This window comes from Eutrigla gurnardus (assembly GCF_963514095.1).
Source record: "Eutrigla gurnardus genome assembly, chromosome: 2".
NCBI classification, from domain to species: Eukaryota; Metazoa; Chordata; class Actinopteri; order Perciformes; family Triglidae; genus Eutrigla; species Eutrigla gurnardus.
The window spans coordinates 7126827-7149062 of record NC_139916.1 but is presented as its reverse complement, the minus strand read 5'-3'; the positions used below and the strand labels follow the sequence as shown (position 1 = coordinate 7149062).

The 22236-nt window shown below is 41.2% G+C and overlaps 3 protein-coding genes across 6 annotated transcripts; 2 read left to right on the top strand and 1 right to left on the bottom strand.

Moving 5' to 3' along the window:
* Nucleotides 1-1727: 1727 nt before the first annotated feature.
* Nucleotides 1728-10084, bottom strand: ddi2 (DNA-damage inducible protein 2). Of its 3 annotated transcripts, none has more exons than XM_084021252.1 (10): nt 9985-10084; nt 9652-9830; nt 8450-8579; nt 7648-7959; nt 7409-7535; nt 7044-7171; nt 6524-6652; nt 5862-5965; nt 5540-5732; nt 1728-4315 (listed from the first exon to the last, which is right to left on the bottom strand). In XM_084021252.1, the coding sequence occupies exons 2-10, from the start codon at nt 9787-9789 to the stop codon at nt 2820-2822; spliced, it is 2757 nt and encodes a 918-aa protein (XP_083877378.1). In that variant the 5' UTR covers nt 9790-9830; nt 9985-10084; the 3' UTR covers nt 1728-2819. The 3 variants fall into 3 exon arrangements, with proteins under 3 accessions (XP_083877378.1, XP_083877377.1, XP_083877379.1); XM_084021253.1 differs by adding an exon at nt 4575-4622 and having other exon boundaries at nt 4126-4315; nt 9652-10067; XM_084021251.1 differs by having other exon boundaries at nt 9652-10067.
* A 2103-nt stretch (nt 10085-12187) lies between these two features.
* Nucleotides 12188-15935, top strand: LOC311023134 (tumor necrosis factor receptor superfamily member 4). 2 transcript variants are annotated; one of them, XM_084024807.1, is made up of 7 exons: nt 12188-13306; nt 13436-13546; nt 13773-13907; nt 13991-14057; nt 14190-14452; nt 14544-14656; nt 14818-15935. In XM_084024807.1, exons 1-7 carry the CDS (start codon nt 13222-13224, stop codon nt 14890-14892), a joined length of 849 nt encoding a protein of 282 aa, XP_083880933.1. In that variant the 5' UTR covers nt 12188-13221; the 3' UTR covers nt 14893-15935. The 2 variants fall into 2 exon arrangements, with proteins under 2 accessions (XP_083880933.1, XP_083880934.1); XM_084024808.1 differs by having other exon boundaries at nt 12193-13306; nt 14544-14636.
* Nucleotides 15936-18944: 3009 nt separating this feature from the next.
* Nucleotides 18945-22191, top strand: tnfrsf18 (tumor necrosis factor receptor superfamily, member 18). The gene is made up of 6 exons (XM_084024839.1): nt 18945-19233; nt 19362-19484; nt 19618-19749; nt 20552-20653; nt 20751-20873; nt 21407-22191. The coding sequence occupies exons 1-6, from the start codon at nt 19107-19109 to the stop codon at nt 21541-21543; spliced, it is 744 nt and encodes a 247-aa protein (XP_083880965.1). The 5' UTR covers nt 18945-19106; the 3' UTR covers nt 21544-22191.
* The last annotated feature ends 45 nt before the right edge of the window (nt 22192-22236 follow it).

Below are 22236 nucleotides of genomic sequence, written 5' to 3'. Positions count from 1 at the left end.
CTGCAGGCAGTAGTCCTGATACAGTGGGACTGCAGAGCACAAAGGAAGACATGCAGGAGCTTTGCACTGTTGGAGTCGTTACACTACAAAATAACTGACAACAAAAACAGTCAACTTACAGTATTTTATATACTTTGAGTGGAACGACACACTCAGCACTTCCTCCTCAGCCGGATCTGCTGCCCTGGATTTATTGTGGTCGCCTTGTTAGTCACAAGCATAAAAGATTATGAAAGAGTAAACATATTCACACCCTTACCCTTCTGGACTCCCATCCTGATCATCTAACGGAGGTGAAGCTGGATCCTCGTGTGAACTGTTGGACTCATGTTCACAGTGCATTTGTTTCAAATCCCATGTGCGCAGTAGAGCAACCGACCTGAGAGCTGCAGAGATGTCTGTGGGAGGACTTACAAGAAAAAAAGCACATTTCATTGTCATTTAACATACTGAAGTTTTCTGGATGCACCATGTGCTCTTACCTCTGCTCCTCAGGCTGGTTCAGGGAGTCACTGCTCTCACCGAGGCCTGCAGAGTCCCCTGCACTGACGCTTCCCAGAGAAAACACTGAAGAAAGCCCCTCGCTTGTCTTCATGGTTTGTATTTGTGAAATCAAATTCTTCACCGGATCTTCAAAGTAGGCGTGCAGACCAGCGATAATGCCGCTGCTCCAACAGTGGCTGGTCTCATCGGGGAGGTCAGATTGAGCCATAATGCTTCGTCCTGGAAGTGATCTCTCACACAAGGCTGCCAACACGCCGACCAAAGGTGCAACTATGGATGCGTTTGATCTCCTGAAGCATCCTTCATTCGCCCCAGAGAGCCATCAGATGTAGTCGGAGCTTCACTGAGCAGCAATCACAAAAACTGGAATCAGGTGTGGTTCTTTGTTCAAGCTTCAACACTAGGGTTCCTTTACACTAGCTGTGCTGTTTCGATACTACCGCCATCTTGAAGTTGGTCCCAAAGATCACAAAGATCATGCCCCCCTCATTGGATATCAATTATTGATTGGGCCACACTAGAAGTTTTATATTTAATTTGTTTTGTGATTCACCATTAAGTTAAACATCTGTGTTAATTGTAGGTCTGGAAAACAAAAGGAGCACAAATAAATTAATCTATTAGAGATGTCTTGATGATCTGCTATTTGCCCAATTCATTTTTTATTGTGTATATATTTTACATAATTACATATAATTTATCTTCATTTCTATTCTATTTCTAGGCTGATAATTAATCGAGCGACAGCTTTGATATGAGTTACATAATTTCAAATTTCCCCCAAAACATTTATACTAATAAATAATGACAATATACAGACAATGTTGAGAACATTTCCTTGTTTCCTCTCTCCTCGCATGGTTTCCTAACACAAGGAAACATGCAAGTGGGGGAAACATGGCCGCAAATACAAGAGACTTGGAATGCACCCCTAGAAAAAAAAGGTACAATTCCAATCAGACATCGAGCTCGTTTAAGATTAAACGGTTAGATGTGTCCGACTAGAACTTGATCAAGGAGGCCGCCATTTTTAGAGACAGGCGCCACAGTTGCTCGCAACCAACCGCAAGACCCAAGGCATGATGGGAAATACCCGTCGCCTCATCTAAGAGCTGCTTGGCTCTTAGTTTTGACAACAAACACTACAATATGTAGAAATACCAATAATACCTACCAATGATACCAATAATCACACTTAAAGTAAAAATTAAATTCACACAGTGTACAAATACTAGTTCCATTTTATTTGCAATTTAAAATTTCATACAAGATAAAAGTAGATAATTCAATCTGCCTGAACATTGTTGGTATATGACTTAAATAAAGCCATTAAAATCCATGATATATGAAGTATTGACATGGCAATATTCTAACAGATTACAAAATGAATGAATGAAAACTTTTTTTTTTTTAAAAGCATGAACAAACCTGCGATGATTTGACTCAAAATTAAAAAAAAAGAACTTTCTCAACGAGCTACGAACAGTTTTGTAATCTACACATGGCAAAGCTTTCAAATAGTCGAAAATAATACATACAGTACAACATACCTTCCGTAATACACTTACTGAATTGAAAAATGACATCTCTGATCATACGTCAACAAACGCACTTGTGGCTCACTCGCTGTGGATAAAAGGTGGATTCGACTTCTGTGGAGATATGATTTGTAAACGTGATCAATAATGATCAGCCCTTCTAAAACTGCAGCAGTTCCCACAATGCAACGTTCCACCGTTGGGTTCCGATTAGTGAATTGAAGGGGCTACAAACATAAAAAATCAACATGGTGCTTTATTCATCAGCAAATTGCTTCAAATATTCATCGTCATGCTGAATGATCTTTAGCTAACCAGAGTTATTCTGGGACAGCGAGTTGAGTACTCCACTGAGTTTTTATTTTATTTTTTATTGATGCTCCACAACTTAAACAACAATAGTTTTATGACATATCCAAGGGGAAATTATATTAATGTTTAATGGCTAAATAATCACGCATCGGGCATTTAATAATGTGTCGACATTGGACTACAAAACGAGAAAAATCAATCCGCCATATCCAATCTCTAAAAACCAATGAAATGGGTAGCCACCCAAAACATCTGCATGCAAACACACCTCACATATCTGCAATATCCAGAAAAGTATTACCAGTTGTCCCGTTTGTTCTCGGATATTCTGTGTGACGAACCAAAAGACAGCATTTCCCTGTTATGTGTGCTCCCTGCTAAGAAGGGACCGAGACATCTGGATCAGTAACAAGGTATAAATAAGACAGATGCTGAGTTGGGAGGCTGGGGACTCGTATGATGCGTCTAGGTGGGCACAGTGATACTTCGGGCTAGGAGTGCCAGCAGAGCGATCTCCACAACCCCGTGGGCTTGTTCCAGTGCCTCTGCAGCCTCCCTGGCAGAGAACCCTGCTGCCTGGATTCTCTGGATGTGCTCAGCTGGAAACTGTTCTATGAAGGGATGCGGAGGAGAGAGAACAGGGGCTGGAGATGTAAGCGGAGCAAGAGGAGGAGAAGAGGGGGAGGAGGTGCTCGAGACTTCCTCAGGTGAGCCCACTGCCATAGACAGAGGGTTGAGAAAAGTGTGCTCAGTCTGGAGGCCAGGAGTGTCTGGGGTGTTGGTGCCAGAGGCTCGGCCATCTGCAACCCCTCTCCCCTGCTGTCCCTCGGGAGGTTCCCTGAGCTCCAGGTCCCCTGCAGGGTCAGGAGGAACCTCGGGCTCAGGCTGAAAACTGCTGATGTCATTTGCTTCAGCTTGCCCACATATATCTGCCCTCCTCTCCGCGGGGTTACCTGGACACTGCGGTGGTCCTCGTCCCTCCACAGTCGCCGCTGTATTCCTGCTAAGATGCTCATCCTGGCCAGAGAGGTCAGGCACAAGACACCTAGATGGTCCCTCTTCAGACACAGCGTCAGCGTGGTTGGCTTTGGCATCACTTGCTTCTGCACCGGCTGTGATGGCAACAGAGGGGACACGCTGGGTGTTTTCGGGCGTCGGGGTGCGTGGCTCCGGAGCCACTTCATCCGTCTCCTGCTTGAATGGATGTGAGAGGGAGCCGGAGGTAATGCTGTTCTGGGACTGAGCACGGTTGTTGGACACCAGCAGCTCGTGAAGCTCCATCAGAGCGGCCGCCAATGATGGGATGCTGTCGGAGCTGGAGCAGTGCTCTCCTTCAGGCTGGTCCCTCTCAGAGGTCACCGCGCCCTGGGAGGCCGTTGGGGACTCCATTTCAACGGAGTCCGTGTGGCTCGGAGCGCTAACACAGACTTCTGTGGCATCAGCGGTGTCCGACTCAGTCGCCTGCTCCTCCATGGGTTGAATGGGTGAAAGTTCCTCTGGATGGGGGCGCACGGGACTGTTCATCACCTCATCTGATTCAGGATCCCCCTCTGTGTGGCCAGGCTGTACCTCTCTCCCCAGATCCTGGAATACTGTAGTCATGTCCGCAGGAGGGGTACATGTACGGGGGGCGTCTGCTGAGGGACTAGGTACAGGGGGCACTTTGGAGACTTTTGAGTTGCTTTGGACAGGCAGAGGGTGAGGGTGGACTTGATGAGGTGCAGAACCAGCATCCTCTGCTGAGGACGGAGGAAACCCCTGGAGGCCAGGCTGGTCATGGCACGGCCCTGATGCTGAGGCCTTCTCCATGGTGGCCGGGTCAGACTGAGAGCGATCCAGGGTTTGGGGCTGGCCAGAGGAAGGGCTTTGGGAAGGGGAGGTGGATGAGGACATTTGGTCTAAGGTTCTGGGTAATGTAGATGGTGGGGGCTGCGGTGAGGTAGTTTGTCCATCTGCAGTGTCTATTGTAAGAGAAAATACAGCTGGGAATTAAACAGTGTGTCAACCTGTCGACTCTTAAAATTCTTGAATATATACATAGTTTGTGACTTGTGCTACTTTTTCCTATTTCCAGTTATATGTATTCAGAATAAATACACAAATATGTGGAAACAAAAGTACAACATCGATTAACCAATCCAGCAGCAAAACAACGGCAAAATAAAAGACAGAAATAGCCATGGACTTAGCACTCGCAATGGATTTGTGAATTTGAAGTACCTGGTTGTAGGGCTCTCTCCAGCAGTCTCCAAATGCATCAGTGCTGTCCTGCTCAGGGGTTAGGGCACACACCACACAAATCATGCAAAGGGACGGAGAAAGTTAGCGGTCACACACAGAGCATGCACCAACCTATCAGCCTTTTCACACACACAGATGTGAAAAGTGTCACCCGGAAACAATTTCAACCTATGTCCTAACAGAGAGGTCACAGTGTAATCACATTACCTATCACTGAACCTCAGAAAACTCCATTTAGGCCACATCAGTAGGACATTTGATCAAAATCCCCTAACCATGACAATCAAATCAAATTTTAAACAGCTGATTGATGCCTCTTGTCTAGTGGACGTTGATCTCTCACAGCATGCCTGCTGTACCACAGACTCACCACAAATTCATTGCAATTCTACTGCTGCTGCTTTGTGTTTGAATCCCATGTGCAGCCATTACTGGACAAATAACTAAGTGCATCAACGGTAGTCGAATGTGTTAATGTCAGCCTAAAAGGGAAACAGTTGATAATGTTTTGACAATCTCAATTACAACACACCTACTGGTGGAGAAGGCATCGCTTACTGCTTAGACACCCTTGGACAGGAGTACTCCCGTAATAGATGGATGGTTTGGAAGTGCCTTTCACATAAGTCAAGGACACTCTTCATACAGAAAACAAACACAGCCATGTTTGCCTTTAAGACTAAAAACCTTGATCTCAGCCTAGAACCCTCTTCTTTTCTTATGTATGCTTATATTTTGCTAAGAGACATCTCTCAATCTTATTCTAAAGCACATTTACTGATGATGACATGAAGTGATCATGTGACTGAAAATTCTGATGACTGCATAAATGGGGTGGAGAGTAGGAAGCTTTAAGTGGCACATGCAAATGTGGTTCTAACTGAGCTGAAACAAGCCCGATGGAAAAACAGGCAGAAGTGCAGAGATGAGAGGCCGTCTCTTACCACTTTCCTGTATGGACCTCTGAAGTGCCTCTGCTAGTTCTCTGTCACCCATCTCATCTGGACGGGCGTCTTCACGGCCCTCTGGTCCGTATGCCAGTCGGGCACACTCTGGCAGCTCTGCCTCAGAGAGGAAGCGAGTCTCTGTGCCTGTGGTGCCTATTAGTAGCAGATTCTTCTTCAGGTCGATCGAACACTAAAAACAAAAAACACCGGACAGATAATGCTCCCAGATATTCTTCAACTTCCCTGCATATTCAGTATACAGAGAACAGAAATGTATGTCATTAATTCCACTGTCATGAGATAAAATAAGATCTCACACCTGATGTCTCTTCAACATATCCAGGCCAAGCAGCATGTCCATTGGCTGGTCCTCCAAGATGGAGAAAGAACAAGGAAGGAAGTCCCCCTCTATCTGGACCTGAGCTGCGTGAGTGCAACGAGACAAGACGTATTAAAATACCCCCAAAGTGTCATGCAGATATATGTATGAATGCAATTGAAGGCGTAAATCACAGATAAATGATTCTACCTACCGACGGTCAGACGATCTCTGGCACATTTTAAACCTCTGTGTGCCGTTTTAAAAGGTATGTTCAACGGTAAGCTTAGCTAGTTATCTGCAGGAAGTTACTTTGTATTTCTTAAACTACGTCGACAGTGTTTCTTACAAAGCCACTTTATAACCACACATTGTTCAAAATCATAACAATTCATTCATCACTTGGAAGTTCTCATTGCAAACCATAATTATAGGTGAATGGAAATAGGAAGTGGACTCAAAAACATCCAGTAATTGTGCAAACCTAGGCTATCTAACCATTCGGCACATTATCAAACTGCATACAGGGCTTTTCTAACGGTTCGTAAATAGGAAAATAGTCGGGGAAAAACTTGATACACACTTTAATGTTTTCATGGGAACTAGTCTGAAGATAAAATAGCGTTGCTAAAAGAAAATACTCACAAATAACCAAAACTCACCCAAGTGAACTCTGCCAATGATCTTCTGGGTGCCCACTCCCTTGGCGATGCCGGCCCAGCGACGGTCCACCAGCCGCATGATGTTACAGCGCTCGGCACATGCCTGGCTCATGATGGTCATCTGGGCTCCTAAAAACAAGGAACGTCAGGGCTCTACAAAATGTTCACTCCACACCAAAACGTGCCTGCGCACTGAAGAGGAGAACACAATGCTGTGTACAATAAGTGCATCATATTTCTATGCTCCAGGATGAGGTTACTCTTCTGGATCAGATGGCTGAGTCATGCTGGTCTTGTAAAGATCACAAGGGGAATGAGATCACAGAAATCGATTATAAAATTTACAGACATCCGGACCTGCATGAGTCAGTCTACTGTTTGAGTGCAGTGAATGCAGGTACTGATGCAATTACAGACAAAAACAAAACAATAAAAGCACACCAACATTTTAGTACCATTCCTGTTCGTGGACAGACAACCGTAACTACCACAAATGAGATCAGGATTTAATGCTCATTACCTGAGTCAACAAAAGCTTTCACAGGGTGCCCATTGACTTTGCAGTTAATGTAGAGCATAACCACCTGTCCAAAGCTTTCTGGGGCCTCCTCCATCGCAATGGTCATGTTTTCTTCCACATTGTGCTGCCTGGAATGTGCACAAATTCAAGGGTAAGAGCATTGGAGTTTGAAACCTATCTGCATCACTTTGGTGAACAAGTTGCTTTCCCTTATAGTAGTTCTAAATGGTTCAGTCAAATTCAAGAAAATGTGAATGATCATGTTACAAATTATTACACCACAATATCCAGTTACGGCAGTAAAACTGAGGCGGTATCCATGGTGAAGACGAAGGGTATCGTGTGTCGTGTTCTCTGCACCATACCTGATGTCCTCCTCAATCTTTGCTTGGGCATCCAAATCAAAGGGATCAGCAGTCAGAAGTCTGATCCTCTCTTGCTCTCTCTTGGCTCGATCCTGTTGTTGCTCCTGCAGCACTTTGGTGAAACGCTCTGACAAAATATGCAGTTACAATAACATCACCGTTACAAATCTGATTCAAAGTAAAATACCATAAAGAAAAAAGCCTTAGCATGTGACAACAAGAGCTCTTTTTTTGTTTACCTAAGTCTCCGCTCAGCAGGGCCTCAGCAAGTGGCGGGTTTCGCTCCTTCAGGAGTGAAAGCTCATGTGGATTGGATAATAGCATCTGCTGGAGTAAGGCAGGGTCATCCAGCCCCTGAGGCGAGGAGCCGCGAAAGGCCGTTGGCGTGGAAGGTTGTGCAGCGCGCTGTGGCTGCTGTTGAGCCTGGGGCCGCAGCGGCGGCGGCGGCTGCTGCGGAGCCTGTTGCTGCTGCGGCCTTATGGCACCACGTTGACTAGTTGAAGAAGAGGTGCCGGGGATGGTGATGGAACGAAAGTCAATTTGGGGCAGACCTAAAGAGCACAATAGATAAATGGTGAGAGGTCGGCATTTTTCATGTAGAAAAACTCACTGAAGAGATGTTGCATTGATATTTGATGTATTTTTAAAAGTGCTGCCTCGAGATGTAGATACACATTTTTTTAAGTCAACACTTTTCCTTTCCTGTAATCTGCACTTACTCTCCTCATACTTTTCATGCTGGTTTGTTGGTTGCCCACTAGAACGTGTGGCAGTAATATAGGAGGGATCATTGTGTTTGGATGTGAAACAACACTGCGAAATCCAGCATTGTTATCATGCCTATTTCTGAGCTCTCAATTCAAGCCTGTCTCGAAGTCAATTCCCAACCCATCCTTAGTCTTCTTGCGGCAAAACATCAAACCACAGAAGAGCCATCAGAGCAATTTCATGGTACCTTTGTGTACATTAATTGGCATCTTAACCGGAACTTGGCAGCAGATCTAAATCAATAGTGTTCGTATAAATTTCAACTTGTGTTACCTGGAAAGGCTGGCTGAGTTGGTGGTGGCCTTCTGTCAGCTTGCCTGAGAACCACCACATCTCCATCCTTTACACCATACGTCCCCAAGGCACGAGTGGGGTCTTTTAAGAGCTGTTCTACATATGTGATCTGTTCATGGAAGAATAAAGAATCCTACTTAATAGCATCATACGGAAGATTCTTGCTTCGGTTGTATTTGATGGTGAATATTAGAACAACTGAACGTGTTAAGCATACTTATTTCATGAGCTCAAATGCAAAACTCTGCAGTCATTGGGTGGTACTTTCATTAAGTCAATCAGTGGTTTATCTGACTGCAATCTCTACCTTACAATCCAGATCTACCCGGTTATATTACCGTTATGGTGTCTACGTACCGGTATTTGTTTCAGGTTTGTATACCGCCCTACTTTTCTGTTACTGGGTGCCCAGGAACAGGATTTCATAACTGGTATTTTGGAAGCCTAGTAATGGGTTGCACTGTACAGTCCGTACATGCTACAACGTGCAAAAACCAGAAAATCCTCATCATGAAGAAAGTCATTTCAGCAAATTCATTGTTGCCCTAATCCAACATTAACTGTTGCTCTCAAAGCTAAAACAGTGTTGGATGTAATCCTTAAACCTGTCTGGTAAAGCCCCAATGAAACCACAATCAGGTCTAGGTTCTGCTGGGGTCGTTGCATGGTCATATTGAATGGATTTAGGTTATTTGGTAGCGTTATCTGTATTTATGCTAGAAATCTGTTAGCTCCACTTCCCCAACGAGCTTAAAAGCTCGTTAACGTTACAATTATGGTATTCATTCAAGCCACATCGCTGTTCAACCTGTGTGAAATGTGTTGGGCAACGGTTCTTGCCATCATTTTATTTAAAAAGAAATACAGAACATATTTGTCTCGCAATAAGAACACCAGTTTCGTCGGTTTGGCAAACGTAATGCAACGTTAGATTAAACATTTGTCCTCGAAGTAGTCAGTTAGCTTAACTAGTTCGACTTGTCGGTTAGCTGACGGTTTGTAACGGTCAATAAACGTTGGTTGTACAGGTCAGCGACTGTATCTGTTGTTGATAAACGTAAAAGTTTCGCAACACCCCCCCCTGCGTCCACCAAAACAGCCTCAAGTCTATTCATGCTAGCAAGTCAGCTAGCTAGCTATGGGCTACATTAGCGCTCTTGCTACAGCTAGCTCGGTCCTACCTGGATTTCCCCAGCTGGGATTCCTGATTCCAATTCGCAAAGTGCTAGAAAGTCTCTGAGCTCCAGCTCTGGGGATACATCGAGGGCGAAGGTTGTTTCTGGGCGATCCCTCGGCGCGCAGAAAACGGTGACCAGCATCGCTGTTTTTTTGTTGTTGAGGGGGTCACTAGACAAACCCGCTGCAACAGAATGCCGTTAGTGTAGTTCCTTGTTTCACAGTGGGGAAAACCCAATTATTGTTACTTTCACCGTTTCAGGACGTGTTTCAGTATAAACACCCGTCAAAGGGGAAACTAGAATAACACCGAGATAACGTGGTTGCTTTGCACTTACTGGGTAAAATCCTGATGTGACAGTTTCGCTTTTAACAACTAAACAACATCTAGTAGGTCAGTAGTGCCGCATTTCATCGAGCTTGTTTTTCGACATGTCGTAAAACAGCATATGCTGTCGTGACTCGTGAGCAGCTTCTTCTTCTGATGTTCATAACGCTGTCAGCCAAAGTCGTATTAACACCACCTGATGGATACTCTGAAACTTACACACATTCAAGGGATAATTAATAAAATAATAATAATATTAGAATATCATGTAATATATTATTTATATATAAACATGTATATGTTTATATACATATATAAATATAATAATAATATAGACACACAATGTATAAAAAGCACAAACATTTATTTTGGATTAGATACATTTAATATTTAATGTTATAATATAGGGCTGCACGGTGGTGTAGTGGGTAGCACTCTCGCCTCACAGCAAGAGGGTCCAGGGTTCGATCTGTTTGGAGTAAGCGTGGGTTCTCTCCGGGTTCTCCGGCTTCCTCCCACAGTCCAAAGACATGCATGGGGATAGGTTAATTGATGACTCTAAATTGCCCGTAGGTGTGAATGTGAGCATGAATGGTTGTTTGTCTCTACATGTCGGCCCTGTGATAGACTGGCGTCCTGTCCAGGGTGTACCCTGCCTTCGCCCAATGATAGCTGGGATCGGCTCCAGCCCCCCCCCCCCCGTGACCCTGAATACAGGATTAGCGGTAGACGATGGATGGATGTTATAATATAAACACACACAAACATATATTTATTTATTTTGGATTGGATACATTTTCAATCACCAATTTTACTGGATTGATTGCATATTAATCATAGAAATTCCATCAGGGCCATCAATGGAACGGCACCCATCTACCTTCAAACACTGGTCAAACCTCATGCCCCGAAGCGAGCACTTCGCTCCTCTATTTCAGCTGGCCGGCTGGTACCACCATCGCTGAAATCAAACAAATGTCGCTCAGCAAAGTCCAGACTCTTCTCTGTTCTGGCGCCTCAGTGGTGGAACGAACTCCCGACTAATGTCAGGACAGCTGAGTCATTTGCCATTTTCCGAAAAAGGCTCAAGACTCACCTGTTCAGACTTCACCTCGACTAGCATGACCCCCCCCCCCCCCCCCAAAAAAAACAAAAAAAAACACCCTTACCTATAGCACTCTGATCGTAGCACTGTTGCTCTTGAACTACTAGTTTACTCAGATGAGGACCTAACACTTGTTCTACTTTTAGCTCTTACTTTATCGGCAATGATTCGTTGTGGTTTCCTTGTTTCCTTCTTTTGACAAATGTACTTATTGTAAGTCGCTTTGGACAAAAGCGTCTGCTAAATGACCTAAATGTAAATGTAAATGTAGAAATAACCCCATGGAACACCAAACTATAATATTATATAACATAAATAAAATAATATTCATTATAACTTCAATTTTATTTGTTTTTTCTACAGCTGTATCTATATTTTACTAACCATGCTGTAATAAAAAACGGCTCAGTTTAAATTTCTGTGTTGTGTCCACAGAAACAACATTCCTTTCACATACGCTCCTTCTTATTGCAGAATTAGTAGAATGCCCAACTGCACGCCCATGAGAACGTATATAGAATAGAATGTGAGTTAAAGCCCTTACACACCAGCAGTCCACCATCACGGTATGTTGCCACATTAACCCTCTTCTTCAGACTGTGGGTGTGTACAGACTGTGCTTGATTGACATCTACTTCGTTCTTCATACTCCTTCATCATAACATTGCACCGTGAACTTTGGACCTTTTGCTCATACAGCTGCTGTGCGGAGGATTTGCTACTGCAAAACACTACTGGATGCAGCAGAACATGGTATTTTTGGCATACTGCATTTGACATACATTTGTTACACACTGTTTCACGACACATCATCAGCGTGCACACAGTCACGTCGTCTTACCTTTAGTACCTGTTGATGGATTGTGCAAACTTTCTGAAGAGCAAAGCAAGGAAATGTGCAATGTTGTGACACTACGAGAACCGTAGCAAAAGTTCCACTTCCCTGACATGAAACCCGTTTTGCAGTTTGTTTGCTTTTTAAGCTGTTTTGGAGCAACATTTCGTTAGAGAGGGAGATTCTTGTAGGCTGTTTCTTGAGGCTGTTTCTTGTGGCCTGTTTTTTGTCTCTTTCTGTGATGTCAGAAAGAGACAAAAAACATCTAAACAGCTTGGCAAATAAATTTACTTTGTGCTTTGGCTATCAAATTACCTTAATTTCAGTGATGACACCTTAGCCTGACTCGTCACCCCAAGTAAGTTACTTTTCACCTTTTCCATCCTGTTGAAATGTTTTTTGTTAATATTGTGTCCAGATTCCAACATTTATCATGGATTGTTTATATTAACAAGTTTGTGATGTCGTTTTTAAAGTATTTTTCTGTAAGGTCACTAAGCAAAAAAAGCCAGAAAAAACTTGAGCGGAGGTGTAGGTTCAGCATCGGTTTTTAAGAATTTGTGTGGTTGTATCGTTTGCAGATCCTCGAGTGTATGTGGTTTTTTTTCCATCTGCTCTTTGAGTCTACAGAGGCAAGTCACATCATTACTGACGTAAAACAATAGGTGCATATATTCCGATAGTTAAACCACTGAGGGTTCTGAAGGTTAACAAGGTTAACAATCTGTAAAGGTTAATAAACACACCAAACCTTTTTTTATTGTAATATATTTTAAAACATTTGAAAAATAGAGAGCAATATTTTAAACAAATCACCATGACGATTAAGAATAATTAAAATGTTGAGTGTTGGAATCAGTAGCTTCACAAATAAAAATCTTACCTCAAGGTCCAGTTGCTATAGCTTTTCCCAATGATTATATTGCAAGATTAAACCATTTGTAAACGTTGGTTTGAATGTTCTCCTTATTTTAAAATCGTAAAACAGTTAACACAAAATAATGCACTTATTAACTATCCTTAATTTCCTGTTGTTGTTTTTTTCAATTCTCATTGCAAAGTAATATTAGTGCGACTTCACTTGAAGTTTGGGCTTTCCTCGTATTTATTCCATCATAAATACGTTTCCATATGAAATAGGAAAAGAAGGGTTATTACCCACTGAATGAGTGATGTGTAAATGTATGCATTGTCTCAAAAATACACGTGGGTTTTTCCATGTCTTTATAAGGAGGAGATTTGTAGTCTGGTGGTGACTCACACACAGGAAACACTCAGTGGCACCTGTCGACACTAACGTTTGGAACATGGTTCTGCTAAAACTGCTTATATTCACTTTAACTTTTCATGAACTTGTTGTTGATTTGGATGCTAGGAAGATTTGCCCAAAAGGTAAAGTATGACTCTTGTTCTAAACAGTTATTTCCATCCTCATTCCGCACAATGCTGAAGAATATACAAAGATTTCTGGTTTTACTCCTTCTTATTCTTTGTGTGCTTTTGACATTGTAATTTATCAAGGTCATAGAGTTACACGTAACAGAGCTGGTTGTGATGTCTGCCCCGAGGACGGTTACCAGGATGAACAGAACGAGTCCCAACACTGCAAACCATGTGCTAGGTGTGATGGCAGTAAGTGTTGAAACTTTTTTTTCAAATAAAACCACAATTCTGTGAGAAAAACTGAGAAACCTATGAATGCGATCATTAATCTGACAAAAACGTTGCATCAAATTGGTTCGTAAAACAATGTGGCTCACTTTGTACGGAAGAAGAAAGCTACTTTTTCTTTTCTCCACATGCCTTAGCTTTAAAGTCTCATGTTTCCTGTGGTGTCTTTTTGTTGTTGTTGCTGTAGACACGGGCAGTGATGTTAAAGAGACGTGCACGAGAGAGTCAAACACTATATGTCAGTGCCGCAGAGGATTTGTTCCCTACGAAAGTGATTCTTCCACTTGCATATGTGACATCGGATTTGGACTAGAACACGGAGGTACAGAGACGGATCTCATATATCACGCATGATATATGTCAAAGAAATTGTCTTTTTACTGATTCATTATTTTTCCTTTCCAGAATGTTCAAAATGTAAAGATGGATATTTCAGCTCAAATGGCAAATTGCCCTGCCAAAAATGGAAAGGGTATGTCTTCAGTATTTTATGTGTATATATATACAGTTTATACATGCATATCAATATATATATATATATAAATTGTAATCTCAACCGTGTTTAAAGCGAGCACCTCTGGTTTGTGACTATCCTTCCCACTAGATGTAAATGTGGAGTGAAAATGACGGGAAACAACACCACCGATGTCATCTGTAACCCAGAGAAGTGTAGTGACGCCAGCAACAGTGACATCACGCCCACCACATCAAACAAACTTATTTCTCTCCTCACCCACCATCCACATGAGGGGGCTCCTACTCAGAGGATGCAAACCAACAACATCGCCACGGCTGCCCCAGGAGAAATGGTCTCTTTAGGCAACAGGAAGCCTTTGCACCCTTCAGACACAAGCGCCACCCACACTGGTACAAGTTAAACATTTGTCGTTGTCTATTCACGACACAACCTCGTAATAAAGTCACGATAAATAACACGATGTTCGCTCGTCCTGTTCAGGCATGGCCTTCCTCTTATTTGGAATCATTGGACTGCTCGTGCTGACCGCTGTGACCTGCAAGCTGCACATAACTCCTCAACCAGCAGTAGCAAGTATGTCGCAGGATTTAAAAGTAAAGTGATTCTGTACTTATAGTATGGCATTGTGGGAAATATTTGGTTTCTTGCTCAGACTTAAGAGAGCATTGATACCACTCACATATATGAAGCTACAAAAGGTAGCGATCTTCTGAGTTGACTAACTTTATTAATTATGCTATAATTTTGTTTTCAGATAACGACCCATTGTGTCGGAGGCCAGTTGAAGAAATCGGCGAAGGCAGTCGGTCTTCACTCAAACCGAACCTAGAGGAGGACTGAGCTCTCGAATTAATTTGTGAACTATGACTGTGAATTATTAGTTCAGATAATAATCATATAAATCATTTCAAACTGATGATTTTTGTTTGTTCTGTTTTTATAGAATATTGTACAAATTATGTGTAAAAGTAGCTTTTACTACTTCAGATGTTCTGACGATAAGGTTACTACATTTTTTTTTGTGTAAGCTTGACATTTATTACACATTTTGGATATGCAGATAGATTTGTATGTGTGTAATAACAGATTACAGAACTAGATACAATATAGTATTTTGTGTTAACAAAACCTTGTTCCTCTTGTTAAAATGCATATATTTAAATATGTTATGATGCTTTTTATGCCTTATGGTACATATTATGATATGGTTGAATAAGGCAAGTGACATATTTCTGAGAACTATACAGTATGACAAGTATGTATCGTAGTAAACGTAAGTCTTTTGCCTTCTTCCTACAGTCTCTCCGTCTCTATTTTTTTTGTCTATTCAGTTCTGTTCCACCGGCAGCAGATCTACAAAGCTGAGGACGTTGCTTTCAGTGATGTAGGTTGGGGGAGATCCCCTTGTGGACTTAAATGGGCCTGTTTTTTCCCCCTGAGACAGACTTACTCTCATGTTTTCGTTTCAGCCGCTGGAAAAATTGATGCATTAAATGTAAAGACTTTCATGTTGTTTATACATCACAGGAGACTTCCTCGATTCAGGACAGTCAGAGGAGTTATGAAAGCATGCCCTCAATTGTTTTTTTCAGATAGGGTTGCTAGGGTTTTTTGCTAAGAAATCAGCTAAACAAACCTTCAAATCAAAGGTGGCTTGGTGTTGTTGGCTATACCTTTGCCCTTTGACAGCTCCATCTTTTGGAATCTTTGTGGGGAAAATAAACTTTAAGGACCATACCAGCCTTACTATACATGTTGTTGTCCATTGACAACATCGGCCGTCTTACATAGACCTCAACCATTTTTAAATTGTGTGATTTTTGAGATTGTTTGTTTGTTAATGTTTTGTCCATATTCAATAAAGGTTACATAATTTACCTGGAAATGTTTGTCAAGGTTAGTTAAAACTCACCTCGTCACTAAAATCCTCCTTCTTGGTCAAATTCCTGTTAGAATCAATGTTTCCAGGCGCAATAGCATTCAGACCACCGGCTGCCTTGGCTCTGTTGTGACTGACGGCTCAGAGGGCGGAACCAAAGTATAAATGAGGTCGACGATTGGCTGAAAGCTAGACCCCGATCTTGTGTGAATTCCAGGCTTGCATTGATACGACGCAACAGTTGCACCATAATGGTTTTCTCCCAGTACTTCTTCATCATATTACTACTGGGAACATGTTGTGAACTCTTAACGGTATCTTATTCTCTTTATTGAATTGCGGATCGTAAAACCACGCTTGTTTATCTCACAGTTTCCTGGTTACAAAGTCCAATCAGAGCCAGCCAGTGAACCTTTTGGCCAATGGGATGCAGCCAAGGGAACACGTGGTACTTGTGCCGACAGAGTTCATTTGATATCACCAGCTAGCTCCACCCGGGCCGCTTACGTAAACTGGAAGCAGCCGAACATTTACAACAAGAGCACGCAGAACCTGCTTCTAGTTTCGGACGCAGACGTGATTTGATATCAATGCGCAAATTTTAATGTATTTTATTAAAGTAATACAGTAATTTGAGATGACAAGAGTGAACAAAATATGCAGATCTTTTACTTAAGTATAAATAAAAATACTCAGTTACAAGAAAAATTACAGATGGTTTCGCAATAAAATGTGCATGTGAAAGAATGCAGTAAAAGTGCAGAATTTATAGTATCATACAACCATTGGTGTAATCACAGTGTGTTGTATTTTATAAGTTCAACACATATCTTTTTATGTAATCTTCATCTGAAAAGTAACCGTCAATCAGTCAAATACATGAGTAAAGAGTACGATGCTGCCATATGAAGTGTAGTGAAGTATAAAGTATCGCAAAATGTCAATACTAGAGGAAAGTACAATTAGCCTACCTCAAAATTGTACTAAATTACAGTATTGGAATACTATGTACTTTGTTACTTCCTTCACTGTTCAACAACAAACAAACGGGTTGCTATCTGACTCTAATTCTAAAGTACGTTTTCTTGTCCAATATTTGGTGTTGGATCTTTGTTCTCTGTTTTTACAGATCGCCGTGATGCCGTGACTTTATGTGAATAAAAAATGATTTTTCAGCATTGAGACGGAGCATTTGCTACAGATAGAATGCACACACTGTAACGGAAACAGTCCCTGCAGACGCTTTCAGTAAATGTCGGTGATCCAGGAAGTTGGTGTGTGGTTTCAAAGAAATATACAGCTTACTAACCAAACCCCTTCTTTTTTTGAAGAAATACCTTGAACTTATCTGTTTAAATGAGAAGATTGAAGGCCATCAGCTGAAAATAGACACACATCCCTTGAGCATACATATATTTATCTAACATGTTGTTGTTTCGTTTACATTTTTTTCTTGACTATGTACTTTTAACAGGTTAGAGGTGCCATTCCCTTTTTGTATGTGCTATTTATCTGTAAAGGCGATTGTCGCTTTTAGCTTGATTTCATCAGCCATTGATGCAGATCATTGCAACAGCGAAGTGGACACATCACACTCGTATATAAACCTAAAGGTATTGTTTTTTCCCTTACAGATAGCAATGTTTTCTTGGAGTGTCTAATTGTCTTTGTATTTCTATGTGTTTCTATGTAACTGACCTCTTTGTGCCTCCTTGAAAGATCACTTCTTTCTAACTGCACAATCTAATCATCAGATTTCACACAGCTCCCTCTGGAGCCACGACATTGCAATAGTATCCTTCTGCACAAGACCCAAACAGTTCCCCTTTCAGATTGAAAGAAAAGAAGAAAAGAATCGAAAACATCAAATATTTCACACGTTAACCTCTGTTGGTTCTGTTTTCTGCTGTCAAAGGTGAGAAAGTTTTCAGTGTTGGGCGATGTCTTCTGTATCCATCAAAGGACTTGCCATAACCTTTAGTGGGTTCTCAGGGCTCACTTGCAGCACGTCAGCCACCCACCTTCACCACAACACCCACAGTGCTGGTGATGCTACATGTGCAGGGCATTTTAAAGGGAACTCCAACGGGCTACAGTGTATTTCTCTTTGTGGCGACCACAGTGACGATTCACACTGCTGAGAATGTACAACAACGTTTATGGTTATCTCACATCCTGGTTGTGAGTGAGTTTGAGTGACAGAGTTGTCTTAGATAGTGTGATGAGCAGGAGCCAAATTCAGGCTCTTCTGATAGTTATGCGTCGTTTAGCGTAGTCTCTGGCTGCAACTAACAACCAATGTTTTTATTATACATTAGTCTATGATAACTTGATTAATAGTGCCGTGTATTTAATTGTTTTATACATGTCTCCAGATTGCTTGTTTTGTTATCGCAGAGAAAAAACAACTGACCACCAAACTGAAATCATATTTCTTATGTTGTCCACCATGTAGCCTTTGGGTTTTCCATGGGTCAGATTCAGAGTCATATTCAGAATATTGGAATTTCAGTGCAATGGCTTCTTAAGGTCATGTTCACTATGACTGTTATTGCTGTTTTACTATGCCATTTAAAAAAAGTTGATCACTCCTCATTAAATGCCGCATGTTAATTTGGGGATGTACCAAACTAAGATATGAGCCAAACTTGCCAACTTATTATTATTTATTTTATTTTATGATGTCTGCTTTTGATGAACAAACATGAGGCCCCCCGCCTAAAGCAACATTAAATAGCTCCGCCTGATTTAAAAAATAATATATTATTATATATAAATAACATATTATATAATAATTATTAATGATTAATTAAGAATAATAATGATAAATATATATATATATATATATATATATATATATATATATATATATATATATATATATTCATTTATTTATTTTGAATCACAATAACCAATCATCTCCAGGTAAAAAAACAACAAAAACAAACGAAAGCAACTCGTTACTTTTGTTTTACAGTTTATACTGTTACTATACTTTCATACTATGAAATCATGTGCAAGTGGTCTTTCATTTCCTGAATTACCATTGAGGTCTCACACAGTCACACTCGGAACGCAAACCACAAGCGCATCTAGCATCTAACTGTGACGTCAGCAAACAGCCAACATAAAAGCCTGAACGCACCAGCAGAGCACCGGTCATAATGATTTCTCGGAGACTTTCCCTCACAGTAAAATGTGTGTTGAGTATCTGGACTATAGAATACGCTGCAGGCTGTGGTGAGAGACAGAAGGAGGACAACGGCCGATGCTGTGACTTGTGTCCGCCAGGTAAAACAAACACATGATGGATCTTAAAAAATGAGAAAGAACATGTTTTATGTTAAAGTGTGTGAATGTTAATCTAAGTCAAGTTAAAAAGTTTGTAATTTGATTTCATTTAAAAACTTATTTTGAAGGTACATATATGAAAGGTTTTTGTTCAGAGCCGCAAGTCGCCTGCATCCCCTGTAAGCAGGGCTTCTTCTCTGATGAATATGCCAGTTATGACAGGTGTGAGGAATGCCTGTCGTGCCAACAAGGTAAGACTGAAATTATTGTTAAAAGAAAAAATGTTTGATTCCGAAAATCGCCATTGCTCTCTGTGGATCTCTAAACGGCAGTTGGCGCAGACAATGCATTTAACTTGTGGTGCGAATTCTTGTCTGTCTACAGAATATGTTGAGAGATGCACTCTTACCAGAAATGCAAACTGCTCGTGCCGCTCTGGTTTCTTGTGCTCCAACAATGCCTGTTCAAAGTGCGAAGAAAACAAATGTGTTGAGGGGGAAAAACTGAAGAGGACAGGTGAGAGGAATTTATTTTTAAGATGAAATGAATACGTTGTGGTTTTATATTGAGGTGGTTTCACGATGCCACTGAACTGTTTTCTTTGTTCTTTTGTGGGTGTTATGTCACTGGGTGGCAAGGTATGCAAAGGGAAATAAATATGGGTTAGACACACACAGCCATGTTAATACAAATGTAGGTTGGATTAATGCACCCAGCCCATGTGTCCACTTGATAAATCTAATTCAAGACCACATCATTTACGATTGGTACAACTAAGACAAATGTTTGAGTATGCATGCAAGCTTTCAAAATGCCTTAATATCCCAGTTCACATACATACACAATTGATGAGGATTTTCCAAATGACTGTCACATTTGTTATTCTAACACTAACAAGTGTTAATGGTCCTTTAGTACTTCAAGTGAGCAAAAGGAGAGCTGCTCACCACAATGCCAGGTACGCTTAGAATCAAGACGTTGACTTCTTAGGCTATGCAAGCAGAGCAGACTGGCATCCGTTTCCACTCTTTGATCAGATATTAATCTCAAAGATGGTCTTTACTGCTGATTAAGGAGAAAAAAAACCCCACACAAACAACGTTGATGTTTCCACCAGTCAGTTGTGGATGACCTTAGAGTTGACAGTATATCAGTCTGGACCAAAATTTCGAAATTTGGAAAAAAATAGAGAGTAACTTTTTGATTTGGTGGACTTACCTGCCTGTCTGTCTGTCTGTCTGTCTGTCTGTCTGTCTGTCTGTCTGTCTGTCTGTCTGTCTGTCTGTCTGTCCATCTGTCTGTCTGTCTATCTTTACAGACAGTCCTGGGGGTGGCAAGTTGATAAAGTATTCATATCAGTGTGAGCCTCAACCTTCCTGCCCCGATTACACATATTTTGATGTGAAAGAGGATATATGCAGTAAGTGGACAATACAAATGACAATATAACAGATATGAATGACAATATAGCTGAGCTGAACTAACTTAATTATCATTGTTTTTGCTTGTTCCACCAGAGACACACAGAGATATAGATTCCATTCATCTGATCCTTGGCATTGGCTTAGTTTTGCTTTCTCTCACCCTCCCTGTGTTTCTATTTTACGTCTGTATAAAAAAACGAAGGAAGCACAAAGCACGTAAGTGATTTCCACACGAACATAAATCAATTTTTAAAAGGATCCAGATCTGTAAAGAGATTGCTAGTTCTTCACTCCCTTATTAAGTTTTCACGTTTTACAGGTTTGAAGTGTTCGCACAGCCCGTTACATTTTTATAATCAGCTTCTCACTCTGATCCTTGCATTATTTGTTTATCATGCAATATCTACATTTTTTCAAATTAAAAAAAATGCTAATTTTACTTTTAAAAACATTTTTATAAGAAAATATGATGTTTCATAAGAAAACAGCAAAAATGTGTGATTGGTTGTGTCTCTACGTGTCAACCCAGTGATAGACTAGCTAGGGTTTTCCCTGACTTCACCCAATGTCAGCTGGCATGACAATTGATGGCCATTGTTAATTGATTAAATGAAATGAAATCACAGTCTAGATTAAATTGGACATAGACCAACATCGAGTGATACTGTAGGTACGATTATGACAGGACCGCGGTGGGTATTTGATGATGCAACTGCATATTTATTATTATTAACTGGTATTCTCTCTAGGTGATAATCCTGTGGAAGCCTTAGCAGTCCCCATCAATGCCATAGACTTTCACCTTTCGAAGGAGGAGAGTGGGATGGAGCTCATGGTGCAGGATGAATTCAAGAACAGCAACAGTTTTGACCTCCTGCATCTGTAAAAGTAGCCACCTGTTGCTTACAAGTGATGGCTAGATCGGTCTGTGCACCATAATGTTGATAATAATGTTGAGGAAATGCTTCAAAGCATCTTGCTCGGTATCACCACATCTGGAAAACAAAACCTGTTAAGGTTAGACACGCATAGTTGTGAATGAAAGATCCCTGGTTCAATCTCCAGGAAAGTGAAAGACCAGCATTTGCCTCAACAACAACGTTTGAAACCAAGGTAGAAAGTCAGCGGGTTTGGTTGACAAATGACTAAGCAGAAGGCTTAGTTATACTTTCTGAAGAAGGGACGAGCAGTCTTATATGTGTAAATATTGCAGAAATACAGCATTAACGCAATGTATTTTTCAGAGTAGATGTTATATTGTTAAGTGTATTAGCCAACTAAACCATCATTTTAACAGTGCTGCATCTACTAGGATCTTCTTCGACCCCCCCCCATACACATACACACACACACACACACACACACACACACACACACACACACACACACACACACACACACACACACACACACACACACCAAAAAAAGAAGCAGGTTATATAGTCCCATACTGTACTGTAAATGTCCTATTTTGCCCCCCAATTGTGTGTTTTTGTTCCTTGCTGTATGAGAAAGGTGTGACTATATTTGTACATTGCTGTTGTGACATGTCGGTAACTTCAAAATAAAAATGTGTAAC

Coding starts and splice junctions, on each gene's coding strand:
- tnfrsf18 (XM_084024839.1), top strand. CDS start 19,107: ATGATTTCTCGGAGACTTTCCCTCACAGTAAAATGTGTGTTGAGTATC. Junction 19,234..19,361: donor CTGTGACTTGTGTCCGCCAG/GTAAAACAAACA, acceptor CTTATTTTGAAG/GTACATATATGAAAGGTTTT. Junction 19,750..20,551: donor GGAAAAACTGAAGAGGACAG/GTGAGAGGAATT, acceptor CTATCTTTACAG/ACAGTCCTGGGGGTGGCAAG.
- ddi2 (XM_084021252.1), bottom strand. CDS start 9,789: ATGCTGGTCACCGTTTTCTGCGCGCCGAGGGATCGCCCAGAAACAACC. Junction 7,536..7,647: donor CCTGCTGAGCGGAGACTTAG/GTAAACAAAAAA, acceptor ATATTTTGTCAG/AGCGTTTCACCAAAGTGCTG. Junction 7,172..7,408: donor AAGATTGAGGAGGACATCAG/GTATGGTGCAGA, acceptor TGCACATTCCAG/GCAGCACAATGTGGAAGAAA.
- LOC311023134 (XM_084024807.1), top strand. CDS start 13,222: ATGGTTCTGCTAAAACTGCTTATATTCACTTTAACTTTTCATGAACTT. Junction 13,307..13,435: donor TAGGAAGATTTGCCCAAAAG/GTAAAGTATGAC, acceptor TAATTTATCAAG/GTCATAGAGTTACACGTAAC. Junction 14,058..14,189: donor CCCTGCCAAAAATGGAAAGG/GTATGTCTTCAG, acceptor CCTTCCCACTAG/ATGTAAATGTGGAGTGAAAA.